This window comes from Rissa tridactyla, chromosome 1, assembly GCF_028500815.1.
Source record: "Rissa tridactyla isolate bRisTri1 chromosome 1, bRisTri1.patW.cur.20221130, whole genome shotgun sequence".
Lineage (NCBI taxonomy): Eukaryota > Metazoa > Chordata > Aves > Charadriiformes > Laridae > Rissa > Rissa tridactyla.
Genome location: NC_071466.1, coordinates 175054872 through 175068688, shown reverse-complemented (window position 1 = coordinate 175068688; position 13817 = coordinate 175054872). Strand labels below are relative to the sequence as shown.

Below are 13817 nucleotides of genomic sequence, written 5' to 3'. Positions count from 1 at the left end.
TTTCAGAGAGAATATTGCATAATTTCCCAGGTTTACTCCTGAGATTCATAAAGATTTCTAATCCCAGCTGCAGCTTTTATCAGTATTCCCTTTCACTGAAAACTCCTCCCATCCCCAGGTGTGTCAAGCCATCGATCTTCATTAAATCCCTCTCAGCACACACTTCTTTAATTAGATTTATCAATATTAATCCAGAAAGAGATGGTTAGAAAGCCAGAAAGATATGTGCGCTGCTTGGAAACAAACCCATCAACTGGTTATCAAATGTATTTTGTGCCTGAAGCGTATTATTTCTCTAATTCAGAATGTGACTGCCTTGGGGCAAGGATCACGTCTCCTGCTATTTTTTATAAATCGTGCATTATGACTGCACTCAGTAAACAACAAACTAAAAAGTCCTTACAGCAAACTTTCTCTAAGTTACAAACACCCCTTTAGTGGTTGGTGTTCTGTCCTTACTAAGTCCTCTTCTAAACTGGTCCTTTGATAAGGGCTCCACATGTCCCGCCTTCACTCCTTTCTCTGCTATTCCACTATGTTACCAGTTAAAGGGGAAGATTTTTTTATCTGTTCATTCAAAACAGAGGAGCACACGTGAGATAAATTAGTAAGTAAAAACTGAAACCGAAAGTTTTCTTCTGCAATTTTCTACTAACCAAAGTGATCAGAAAATCCAAAAATAGTCAAGTCCAAAAAATGGAACACATTCTGATGATTGTTCTGAAAGACAGACCTGTTACTTTAATAATATTATTCCATTTTAATTTTATTTGATGTGCAGTCTCAACGTTTTAGCCCACTGTGTTTGCTTTTACTCCTACTGGATACAATGTCTATAATTGTTGTCAATGTTTTAACAGATTTTAGTATTTATAAACTACTGGCATTTGATTTAATTATTGGAATATGTTAGTGTTATGAGTAAGAAGAAAAACTCTGATTCTTAAATAAGTTGAATGTGACTGCCTGAGGTATACTATAAAGCAAAACACCCCTGTAAAAAGTAATTATATACAGCTCTGAGTTCCTCATAAAATGCAGCATTTTTTATTTAGGAGAAAAAGGTTTTTGTTGCAACAGAACTACCAGACTGTTTTACCTATCCTGGTATATGTAGCTGTTTCCATGTGCCTAAAATATTCTGTTCTATTATTCTGAGGGGAAGGGAACAACCATGCTGCTAAAACTGCCCTTACTACAGGTAGGACCAGGGTAGTATACTTTGTAGAAAAACTGGGTAAACCCACAAAACTAGTTAATGGGTTTTAACGGTACAGTTATGGATCTTGGAATAAGAAAGAGTTCCCTTATAAGGAGGTTCTAGGCATCATAGTGACATATCAAATATTAAAAAAAAAAAAAAAAGGCACCAAATAGGCACAAACAGGCTTTGTATTTTACTAGTGTTTACAAGTTGCAATTACAAATGTCAGCAATAAAGTTTTAAAATAGAAACAGTGTGCTTTCAAAGAGAAACACTCAGATTTACACTGCACTTAAATGCTTAGCTTTCATGTCTTCAGGGTAACAGAAATCCAGGCTGAAGTGCTTTGTCAAGCAGGAACCCGCCTATGCATACAAGGCATCTTTGAGGATAAAAATAGTCATTCCCCAAGCCAATTAATCTCTTTTAAAACCCCATTAACCACCTAAATATATGAAAATTCATATACTTCCAACCTAAGAGTTGTGCTGAAATGCATCTGTGGGCTTTCTTTTTGTTTATTCTTTCTCAATAAGGTAGAAATCCACTGGTCAAAGACATTCCTGCTTTTACAGGAGATACAGACTGCTTTTGCCCATCAGCTCCTGAAACATTATTCCAGAGCTGAGAAAGCCAAAGATCACTTGGCAACAACACCTGCACAGCTACGCTTTCATCTCGAGGATGTATGTTTCTTCTGAGCTACGAAGCTTATGATCAAGGACTGATGAGGACACCAACCCTCCTTGTCCCAAAGCTTCATCATCATTTTGGGCTTGCTTAGGATAAATAACCTCCTCTAGTATTGCTGGTGCAATAATTTGAGGTGGCAGATAATCTTTAGTGACACTTTACTGACACCTTGCACTCAGGTTTCTCCAGAGGTACACCAGGTGTGGTCAATAGCCCCTGCTCGTACTGCCAGGAGGGGCTCATCTGTTGTCATTCACTGCTGGCTGTTTCAGATGGGAAACCATCAATATTGAGAAGAGGTGCATATAACCTACCCCCCTGCAGAATGGCAAGCTACTTCTTCATTTTTTGCACCACTGCAGGGCTTCACACCTGCCCAGCTTCTTTCCTTTAACATCCCTGCATGTATCCTCCATTGGTATCACCTTGATCTCTAACACTGTTCAGTCCCACCTTTGCTGCTTCCTAATAGATTTCCCAATGGGCACTTTATTCACTGGGAATTCTGCTTTTCCTGGCCTTCACTTGTGGGGAAATCAGGCTATCGTGCTTACAGATCAAGTGAAGGTGGCAAGTGGTGTCCAGTGGTCACAGACCTAGATAGGAGAATCTCTGATAATAGAAATGGTTGCATCTTAATTCCCATAGCAGGTGATTTATGTCAGGTTTTTTTAAAACAATTTTTCAAAGTTCTTTAAAGCCCTTCTGTTTGCGTAAGCTGGCCTCTTTGCAAGTTTCTGTATTTGCTAGCTTTTAAATTTCTCTTGCCTAAATCATATAGCTTAGAAGCTTTATCGTCATAAAGCAGAAATTTTAATGTACCTGGTAGAGGTCCCTCCTAGAAAACATTTGTGACCTTACCTGTGTAATGACCTGGCATCCACCTGCCAATGAAAGCAGCTCGCAGTGCAATCTGCAATCTGTTTCAGGCACAAAAAGCTAGACCTAAGAAACTCCTCGTTGCTTGTTTTGTTTTATTTTGTTTTGTTTTAAATCAGGATAATTCCATGTTGAAATCCCTAATACTTTCCTATAGCAGTTGTTTCACAAAGTTTGGAATTTTGTGAAATCATAACTAAAAGCCATTCACTGTTTATCTTAGAATTTTTCCTTTGTTTGCTTTGTGAAATAATAAACATTCATAGTTAATACTTCTCATTACTCCCATTTTACCATTATTTTCTTTTGAGCTGTTTCATTTATACTTGATAATGAGCCTCCATTTATGATTACAACTTGTCACCATTAATAAGATTTCTATTTCTTAAAGATTAACTAGCTTGATTTCCCTTACTGCTCATTTAAAAAAAAAAAAAATTACTATGTACCGAGCCATTGCTTTATAGAAATCGGTTTATGGTACAGTAGGACAATTTCCTTTTGAACCAAATTTTTTGTCTTATAAAAATATATGTACGTAAACTACTTTCTAGAAAATGTATAAACTCTCATTTTAGCATTCTTGGAATGGTCTGGATTTTTTTTTAACTCTTAATTTTCACTATTAGCTTTTTCATAATTTTGCTAATATCAGTGTAGATAAACAGACTAATACAACTTTGGTCATATATTTTTAATTAGTGGCATTACATTAACTTTTCAGTTCTCTGGCAATGTCTCATTTTTCCAAATGTTTTTGAAAAAGAAAATGAATGGCCCAGAAAAATTCTTGGACTGTTCTTTCAATCCTCTTGAGAGGAAGTAGCTTAAAAGTATTTAGTAACTTCTTTTAGCACCTATTCCAAGCATTGAAGCAATACAAAATATTTCCATGTTCCTGTGAAATGCAGTCAGATTATCTTCCCCTACCCCCAACCCCAGGTAATCATTCAGTACTAACGCTACAAATGAGCTGAACTCCACATTGACATCTTTCTCCTAAATACACAAGAAGTTATTCCAGCTCCCGAATGGATGTTAAACTTTGACACACCTAAATCTCAGAAAACAGTCCCGTCCATGTTTTCCTTGGTAGCCATGCCGGCTAACTCTTTCTGTAGGTAACTTTTACCCGAGGAATCCTTTAATTGCCTATACTGGTTTGGGACTACCTGTTCTGGGAACCTAGGCAAGCTCTATTTCGAGGTCTGCATAGACTTTACCATGTCTGTATCTTCTGGAAAGTCCAAGAAAACAGGAATTATTAATATGGTGATTTCCTGAAGGCACTGCTTAAGTTTTACCCATTTAATTGCTATGACTATCAACCACACAGCTGAAACCTAAAACGTAGGATTTACTCAGACTGACTGAAACTGAACTTTGACCTCCAGTATTATAAGAGGGGGCAAACCATTACCTCATCGCTTATTGCTCTCCATCCCTACTGCTGAAGTTGAAGGAATATTTTCTAAATGGATATGCTTAGGGTCCGGGCTTAAGCTGCAGTATCTTACAAAGTGGAGACTTCATAAAATAAGAAGGTAGGCACTAGGTGATAGTAGCAAGGTAGAGAGCAGCTAGTGCAGAGGATACGAATTAGATTGCACTGGTTAATCTGGTGTCAATATGGCCTTCTGTTAACTCCCTATCCAGTATGCTTTCATTACTATCAGGAGCAAAAACTAGTAAGCACGAGCCTGTAATTGAGCTTAACAAGAGCAACTTAAATTGGTTTGCTTAGGAAGCATAGACGTTTTCTGGAAATAATATTCCAGAAAACATTTCATATAAAATTATAATAACGTGTTACTTTGGCTTTCATTCCTCTTTCATTGATGTTTAAATATGCAGATTTCTTAAAGGACAGATATTCTTATTTCCACTTAGTTCTGTTTATAAGCAACGAGCCCCATGGCTCAAATCAGAAGACAGCTTGCAAAGAAAGTGGAAAATCAGAGATTTTCAGCTCAGCAGCGTGGTTGTATTTAAAAGCACAAGTGAGTGGGATGTTCACTGTTTTAACAAAATTTCACACATGTGTCAAAGAGTAACATTTTGCAAGGAAGAGGAAAGTAGCTGAACAGTATTTGTTTACTGTATGTTTCTCAACCACGTAGATTACTCAAAGAAAAATACACACATAAAATAAACTGCAAAACATGTAAAATTAGTGCTTGCAGTGCAAATGCACCCTTCTAAATTGGATTGCCTATAAAATAAATGAGTAATGATGAGTGTTATTTTTGATAAGTATGATTTATGTCACTGTTCATCAAATGCCATTAGGCAAAAACGCACAATTAGAGATCCAAGCAGCAGCTCTCCTCGTTTCAGCTGTCTGCCAAATGTTATGTTATGCTTGCATTTTAATTTAATAACTGTGAAGCAAGAGAGGAAGATATGCACCTTGGTTTTTATCCATCTGGAAAACTATGGCTTGGAAGAAAACTTCATTTCTAAATCAGATATTCTCTACCTTTTTTTCTCTTCCAGTCTTAAGTGGCAAATACATAGCCTAAATTCTATATACCAATTTCTTATTTAAAGAATGATAAGTAAAATGCTCTTCACTTCTCTCTGTATGAACATGGACATGAATCTGAAGAGTATATATAGGCAGCACAGAGGAAAATGACTTTTTCTAGTTTTTAAGTATCTGTCATCTCTTTAAGGGCTATTTTGGCAGCAGTTTTTGCATATATACCCTTTCACCTACACATTTTTGCATATATGTGCCACTATGCCTTGCTCTTCTGTATGTGAAGTGCAGGGGATCACTCAGCAGGATACAGTATCCGTAATTGTAGCATTACACAAAAAAATTCCAAGAAAAGTTTGTTATAAGCTGTGGGTCTAACTCAATACCCTATCTAAGACCAAGGACCTGCCCATTTGCATTTCCTCTCCATTTAAACAAGTTCATTTTTGTTATACTGGTTTCAGTTGGCATACAATATTCTAAAGGGCTGTACCATAAAATAGTCACATTACAAAAACCTGACACCAAATTATTTCTCATATTGATTGTGTGATCCAATGAAAACTAACATTTTATACCTTTTCATGAACCTTTTGCCCTGGCTCCATTCCTTCAATATGCTCGGATTCGGCAGGTCCTTCACCAGCTGCCATTTTCCTTTGAATGTGTGCATTTTGTTCACGCAAAGCTACAATCTGCAAAAGAAGTAAAATAAGTGGTCAATATACATAAGAAATGGAAAAACAACTGAGCAGACAGCTTCTTAAATCTATTAATATTTCTATCCTGTATTGGCCATTTTTAGCATTTGCAAAATCATAGAATCATAGAATGGTTCAGGTTGGAAGGGACCTTAAAGATCATCTAGTTCCAACCCCCTGCCATGGGCAGGGACACCTTCCGCTAGACCAGGCTGCTCAAAGCCCATCTGCCTGTGCATGCATAAATATTTAAAACCCAGACATATTAATAATGAATAAAGGCCATTAAGGATACAAAGGAACAAATAAATGGCACTATAGTCAACATTGTTTTATCTTCTATCCTTACTTTGTCCTAGGGTTTTGTTGGGTTTTTTTACTTGAAAGATGAAAGAGCTGTTAGGGACTGATTTTTTAACGCTGCAAGAACAAGACTCATTCATTCATAGAGAACACAATGGATGCCAAACTGGTGTTATAGGAAAACAGTGCCAAAAGGTTATGAATCCAAACCAAGCTGCGTAAAACAACGTTCTGGCTTTCTGTCAACTTCCCATCTGTTAGTAACTGCAACATACGTTTTAAGTGGTTTTTTGTTAAGAAAAACATGTAGGTAAAAGTCCTCTACTGTGGTATTCATTGACTATTTTAGTGCAAATACAAGCAGGTTTTCTCATATTAAAAATATTGTTTTGTTTACTGGTAGCGCTATTAAAAATCCCATGCCGCTACTGGAAAATAAGCTGCTTTCTCTCTGACTTAGTAGTTTACTCTCAGACAATACACAGGATGGAGAGTCAGGTCCTAAAAAAATTTTACATGGTATACTATCATAAGTTGCAAGATCTGGCTAATATAAAACTTATTTACTTTGATTAATTATACAGTTAGATCTCTCTGTGCCATTCTGCTTTCATGAGCAAATATAACAAATGATTTACCAAAGGGATAACATTATGTATTAAACACAGCAGAACACTGGTAGGATGTATAGATGCTGTTTTTGGAAAGCTGGGGAAAATTTAAAGGCTTCTGTCACTGCATTGTGTCTGCATAAATCCTGAGTCAGAAACACCCTAAAACACTGTCCTGTCCTAGAATACAAAAGCACGGGGTAGGAGGGAAGGTTTAAGGCAGTACTACGTGGTAAGCACATACAGCAGCCAAGATTTTGTGGAATGTTTAATTTAATTTAATTTAATTTAATTTAATATTAAAGATCTATTTCCTTTGATCTGAATAATTTAATTCTTTAATTATTTTTTTCAAATGGCTTTTTTAACTTATGTTTAAGTTCTTATTGTAAAGAACATTTCAATCAGCACTTGAGATCTCAGGGACACACCACTTTAAACAATTCTTCCTGAATATAAATGTTGAAAACTGTTGTGATATGAGTCAGGCTGATTCACTGCTCACTAAATTACAAGTTACAGCCCTTGTACAACTTGTGTGACTCCCACTGATTTCAGTGCCAAGACTGAGACTTGAGGGCAACATTTCATCCAGAGCAATTATAGGAAAATAGAAGAGAGGGAATTAAAACTGTCTGAGACAATCAGTGTCTTTTGGGTTTGTACAAATACACTGAGCTTTAAAATGTTTCACTTAAATAAGAGAATTAGGTCTGTCTTAAATAACATAAAAAGGTCTTTATAATCTCATTAGCATAGCCTCCCTTTCTTCATAGGGATCGGAAGTTTAATAATTTTTTTTTTCTGGATAGCTTCACTCATTTCTTTTTCTTTATGGTTCCAATGGTTCTCAAACCTAAACTACAGAAAGTATGGTATCCATCAAGCAAAATAAGCCATCGATTAGTGCTAAAAGTGACTTTCAGGTAGATCAATGGAGATGCCTCAATGTATACATTATAAAATTATGATCTATGGAAAGTAATTATACATCATATGAAACAAATGTGAAATCACAGGGTATGTTAACTGACAGTCAACAATAGATCTGGATCTTCATATGATAATCTTTCATTGATCCATTAAAATGCAGACCTCACTATGCCTTCACTTTGAATTATCATCTGTGTCTAATACAAATCCTTAATCACCCTTTAGCTCAGTAAGAATATTGTATAAACACTACTGCAAAATTTTATCATTTCATCACATATTCCACAATAGTTTATTTTTTCTTAGTCACTGCGGGTCTTTAGATAGCTAGGATCACTGTTTTCTAAATTAGTAAATAAATAAATATTCAGTTAGCCCTTCAAAGTGAAAGGCAAATAAAAGAATACAATATTGTGTATCATTATTTGGGGGGATTCACTTGATTTTTGAATGTCTGGGAACAATTTCTTTGCCAAAAATCCATCACTGTTAAAGCTTATTGTTTAAATGGTTTTATTACTGTAATGAATGCAGAGTAACTATATACAGGAACAACATGGAGTTTGAAGTCTGGCACATCTTAAAAGTTACAGCTCTAGGGTAGTCAGCAGATAACACAGCTAAGTTGTGAAGAATTACACAGCTAACTTGCTTTCATACTTGTTCACTCTTCTTGATTTAAAGAATAAATTAAGGCAGAACTAATGCTCTTAAGGAAGCATGGAAACTCTCCTGTGTCTTACAAATGAACACGAATTTTTTTACTTTTCATTTTGCTGAAACAAAAGGTTTTTAATTGCTATCACACTCTTGTTTATTACTTATTTTGTATTTAACTTGAACTTTCAATAATGTGCAAATTATTTGCAGATGTGCTAATTTAATCACTGAACAATTTGTGTAACTTTCTACATGGGTAGCCAAAACACAGCTGAATGGATGATGACGATGAAATACGTGAAAGGGAAGACACGGACGACTCTAAATTTTTTCCTAGGTAGCTTCCGAATCTTCTTAAATCCTAATGATCATCACAACAGCAGACAGTGATAATAGCACAGATCTAGGTAAGAAACTGATTGTTCAACATAGATAAAACTCAGTAATATTACTTCTGAGAAATGCCTATTTCTTATATTGATGCTTTTATGTTTATGATATTCACCTACATACTATTTAACCCTCTAAGGTCAAACTCTTAATCGTTTTCATGGTAAATTCTCTTTTGAAAAAGTAAAAGGTAACATTCTTGAGGATGGAGTCATATCTGCTAAAACCAAACCAAACCAAAATAAAAAAAAAAAAAAAAAAAGACAGATTAATAGAAATAAATGTGGATAAATACCATTGTTGCATTTACCACTGCTGTACCCAAAACTGGACAATCAACCTAAACATTCAAGTCCAAATAATACCTGCTAAAATATGATCAAACATATCACATATCTTTTTCCTTATCAACTTCTGATTGCGGACCTTGAATGATTAGATTCCTTTTCTAAATTGCTATCAAAGACGCTGTTTTCCTATTTAGCACACTTGTCAAGATTTGACCTGGACCACGGCAACATGTTTCTATGTGACTCTAATCTAAAGTGAGTGTAAAATTGCAAAGATGCCAGTTTCTCCACAGTTAAGTCTAAAGATAGCATCCTGTTGCAAGTCTAAATTTGGCTCCCTGCTAACTTTGCCAAACTCAGTCAGCTGAACTGAAAAGTTGCTTTTTGATTGAGAAAAATGAAACAATGGCTGTGAATTAAAGAAGATTCAAATGTACAGTATTACACTTCTAGTTGGACCTTTCTAACTTTTGTGGCTTAATCCCATGAAAATGTAATAACCTAAAGAAACATTCCTTTAGCTTGTCCTCTTCTCACAGGCATGTTGATCTTTAACATTCTTCTCACTTTTGTAGTCAGTTTTTATGACTGACAAGGGACAATTTTATAACATTGAAACTTTAAAGAACTCCCATCAACTTAGATTCTGTCTTCTGGATTTCAAAGGTACATAGAAACAAATGGCATAATTTCTAAAGCCGCACTCTGTCACAATCATTCCAAACATAGCCTTACACAACTTTTCTACCTTTTTGTCTCAAATTTAAGGTATTTCCTAAAGCCCAGCTATTTGATTGATAAACATCCCTACTATATAAATTCTCTCCAAAATATCAGACTTTGTGTCCATTATCTAGTGACATCGCTGAATCATATGTTTTTTACGAAGTTAGGATTCAAGAATTCAGATTCAAAATTACAACTGGTTTTCATTTCCATAAATGACCAAATATACATCTCATGTCTGTACACTTGAAAATAATAGCCTAAATTCAGGTGTTAAGGGAATATTAACTCCAAATATTAAAATACACCATAGAATAGAATATCAATACGTAAACCAGAACTGATCTGAAGAACTACCTGATGTTATAGAACCATATCCATCAGCCACGCTGGTGAAAGGACAACGTAATGAGGCCATCATTTCATAGTGAATAAAGATTACACAAGACTATAAATCAGGAAGCAATAGAATAAATTCCACCTTATTAGCAAAGAAAACCCTCTGATTACTGTCTGTAGTAGGACACTAAGATATACAAATGAAAAAAATAAATGATCCACATTGTAGTTGCAAAAACTACCAAACTGTGAAGAATAACCAAAAAAGAAAGGAAAAATCAGCATGCAAAAAATGTCTACATCTGAGCCAGACTCAGTGGACAAAATAAAAATAAACTGGAATACACAAACTATACATGAAGGTGCAACAGATTTATTCACGGTGCCAAGTCTCTCACAAGACACAAAATGAAGTAGGAAAAGCATTTCCTCTACATGTTTACTTTGGGTATTTTACAAAATAATTAATGTAAAATTATTTGAGGGGTGTGAGATCAGAATCCATTTCTAAACATACAAAATCCTAGGTGACTGGGTACCTCTGCTGCTGAAACTTAATCATTTCTCTACTTCCAGTTGTTTGAGTGGCCATTCGTTACCTCATTATGGTTTCAGGCTTAACTTCACTATGAATACTTAATATACTTACCTATAACAGCAATGAAAAGTAACTACCAACTTATTACACTTTTTTTATTAAGTTGCCTACTATAGATCCATTTTTTTAATTACGCATTTAGTCTGTGCAGTCTGATGTCTGATTAAAAAATCTGTTTTACGTTTACAGAACTTCAGTCTTCCCTCTTTACCACTGGACACGTATCTTGGGCATTGATGGAGAAGGTTTTATTAGATTTCCTAGGAGCAGTGATTGTCTCACTGCCAGACTTTCCCTCAAAGCACCAGCACTCTTCAGCCCCTTACGGTTTTCTTCACAGGGGTATGACATTTTGGCTGCTTTTTGCCCTGTGTTTTGGTGTTGGTGGAAAGGAACTAAGTGCATTCCTTTCTGTGTTATGAATCATGGTGATATTTGGTCCATAAGTAGCACTGACAACTCCAGGAAAGAAGAATGATAATTTTAGACAGGAAGAATGATTTTATAGTTGAAAGCTTTGGGGGGCTCAGCATTTGGAAGTCTGAGATGATCGCTGGTGGTGTTACCCGATAACATTTGGGGTGAATCAGAGAATATTGACCAGTTACAGCCCAGACAAAATAACACCCTCGCCACCAGGCCTTCCCTGTAGTTGTTCTGACATCCTCAGGAAGAAGCTGTTGTTACTGTCAATGTATATCATATACTGAAAATTATAAGGATGGTATCCTGGGTACTTTTCCTACCCATAAGTATTTTCTTTCCTTGAAAACTTGGTCCCTGAGGCCTTGTTCCCAGTGCTGCTGGTCTGTAAAAAGTGAGTTCTCCATATCTGCCCCCAACACAGAGCATGGTCTACTTAGAGCTAAAACGCTAGGTTTCAGCCTTCAGCATCCTGTTTTACCTGGTGGCTTAAGGCAGAATTACAATAACTGAGCTGAAGATCTTGAAATTAGTCATATGTTTTCAAAAGTATATGGCCTCTGTGTTGGCTAAATAAAAACCTATTCTAATTTTTAAAATAGTTTCATAATCAATTTCTCTGTTAAATTTTTGTTTAATTTTTTTGCTATTTAAATTGTATTTAAAACCATCCCCAGTAAAGGATTTAAATGTAATTACTGTAATCATCATGATTTAATTTTATTTTCCATTGAATAAATGATTACAGTATGTGGAGATATAAAGATATTTAATTTAATTAATAAAAATATAAGGCCAAATGTTTACAGAGGTTTCTTTTTGTAGGATTCTTTCTAATATTTAAAACAGTAGGCGTATTTTTTAAATTTATTCTTTAAATTTTTCTACTTTGAATTTATTTAGTTTATCATTAATTTAATAGTTGCATAAGTTTTATAGTTTTATAAATATACTGTTTTGTTGTTAACAGAGGCTCTAAACACATGTTTATAACGCTAAACAGTCCCCTAAAACCAGTAAGAACCTGGGTCATTTAAAAAATGTAAGGCATTAAAGGCATTTTGAGCTTTTGAAAAGCTGTTTTTTGTAAACTTGGCCTACCTTAAACCACTGAACTTGTTTCTTTGATCCTCCAACATTGAAACAAATCTGTGCTAGGCAATTAAACTCACCAATAACCGTGTTTTCCTTTGCTACAGCTGACAGATCTAGGCTTTTTGTTTAGTCTCTTATCAAGAAGGTGTTTCTTTTTACATGGGTAGTATGCTAAACTAAACTTCTTGTGACTATGTCGTGTCAGTTTTCCATCCAGCTCTTATATATGCAAGTCCTTCAGAGAACAGTGAAATTGCCTACTTGGATGTCCTCCTACATTACTCTGTCATAACAGTCTATATATACACAGTGTTAAATATCAGATTTCAATCTACTGAGAACATAATTCAGACTCCTGGTTCACCTTCCGACTTTGCTTTAATTTTTACTTTTGCTTTAATTAAAGCTTGTGTTAAGCTTTAAGCAATGTCTTGTCTTTTCTATGGTAAATATTAAGTGTAGCACAGGGAATAAAGGATGCTTCAAGACTGAGGTGATTTCCTTCTGCTTCAATGGAAATTTAAATCCTGATTCCTAGACATAAATATAGCCTTTTCCAGTTATATTTCTAATTTGTGTTAACCTCAAAACAGCCTCTCAGAAGTCACTGGTTAGAGAGTTCAGAGATATATAAACAGGGCAACTGAAATTGTTTCAATTGTACAATAAATTTTTCATTATTAGGATTTTATTTTAGTTACAGGTCCAGAAATATACATACAATTTCTTTACATTTTATATGTAACTTTTGAAAGGGATTATAATGGTAATCCGCATTTTGTATTATCAAGATCTTGTATAAACAATACACTATATTTCACTCTGGTGGAGGAAAAACACAGCGTGAGATGCACACTTGCAAAACATTTTCATGAAAAGCAAATTGATCCTTTGCTGAATCTGAGTAAAAAACCAGATATTATAAAAGGATTTTTTTTCATAAGGGGAAAGGCATTTTAGCCGAACTAAGACAATTATGCGAGACTTTATGTGCTCCTGAGGGCAGGTTTAGGAAGGATGCATCTCATTCAGTGGGGGTTGCGCAGATGCCTTCTGTAAATTTTAAGAAAAGGACTTACATAAAAACCTCGCATATGTCAAAATATTAATTTTAATTGTATTCCTCCATGAGTAAAAAGGAATCTTTTAATAATCCTGTTCAAAAGAGACTTTTGTTATTTAATTAGAATCCCACTGCATAGTTTCAACTTTTACTGCAATTTTTATGAGTCTGTCAGTTGAGGTGTGACAGATTTAGTTGCACTACTTTAAGACATTCATGCTTCCATCCTATCCGTCTGAGATTATCAGCAGAATATCAGAAGCAGCACAAGTAAGTGCCCAGGAATTGCTGTACGCAAGTTCACACTTCATCACAGTTACATTTAGGATGCAAAACTAAAAACTGTGGTACCCGAGGCACAGAAATGCATTCTCTGTTATAGGGGAAGGGGATGTTATACTTTTTGATTTATAGCTGAAAAGAAACA

At 35.2% G+C, this 13817-nt stretch overlaps 1 protein-coding gene across 1 annotated transcript in view; it reads right to left on the bottom strand.

Annotated features, from left to right (window-relative positions):
• The window catches only part of PPFIA2 (PTPRF interacting protein alpha 2), a 343185-nt gene that overhangs the window by 76951 nt on the left and 252417 nt on the right, over nucleotides 1-13817 (bottom strand). Inside the window, exon 6 of the mRNA XM_054207175.1 lies at nucleotides 5837-5953. Coding sequence (XP_054063150.1) covers nucleotides 5837-5953 — 117 coding nt within the window. The remainder of the gene's footprint in view (nucleotides 1-5836; nucleotides 5954-13817) is intronic.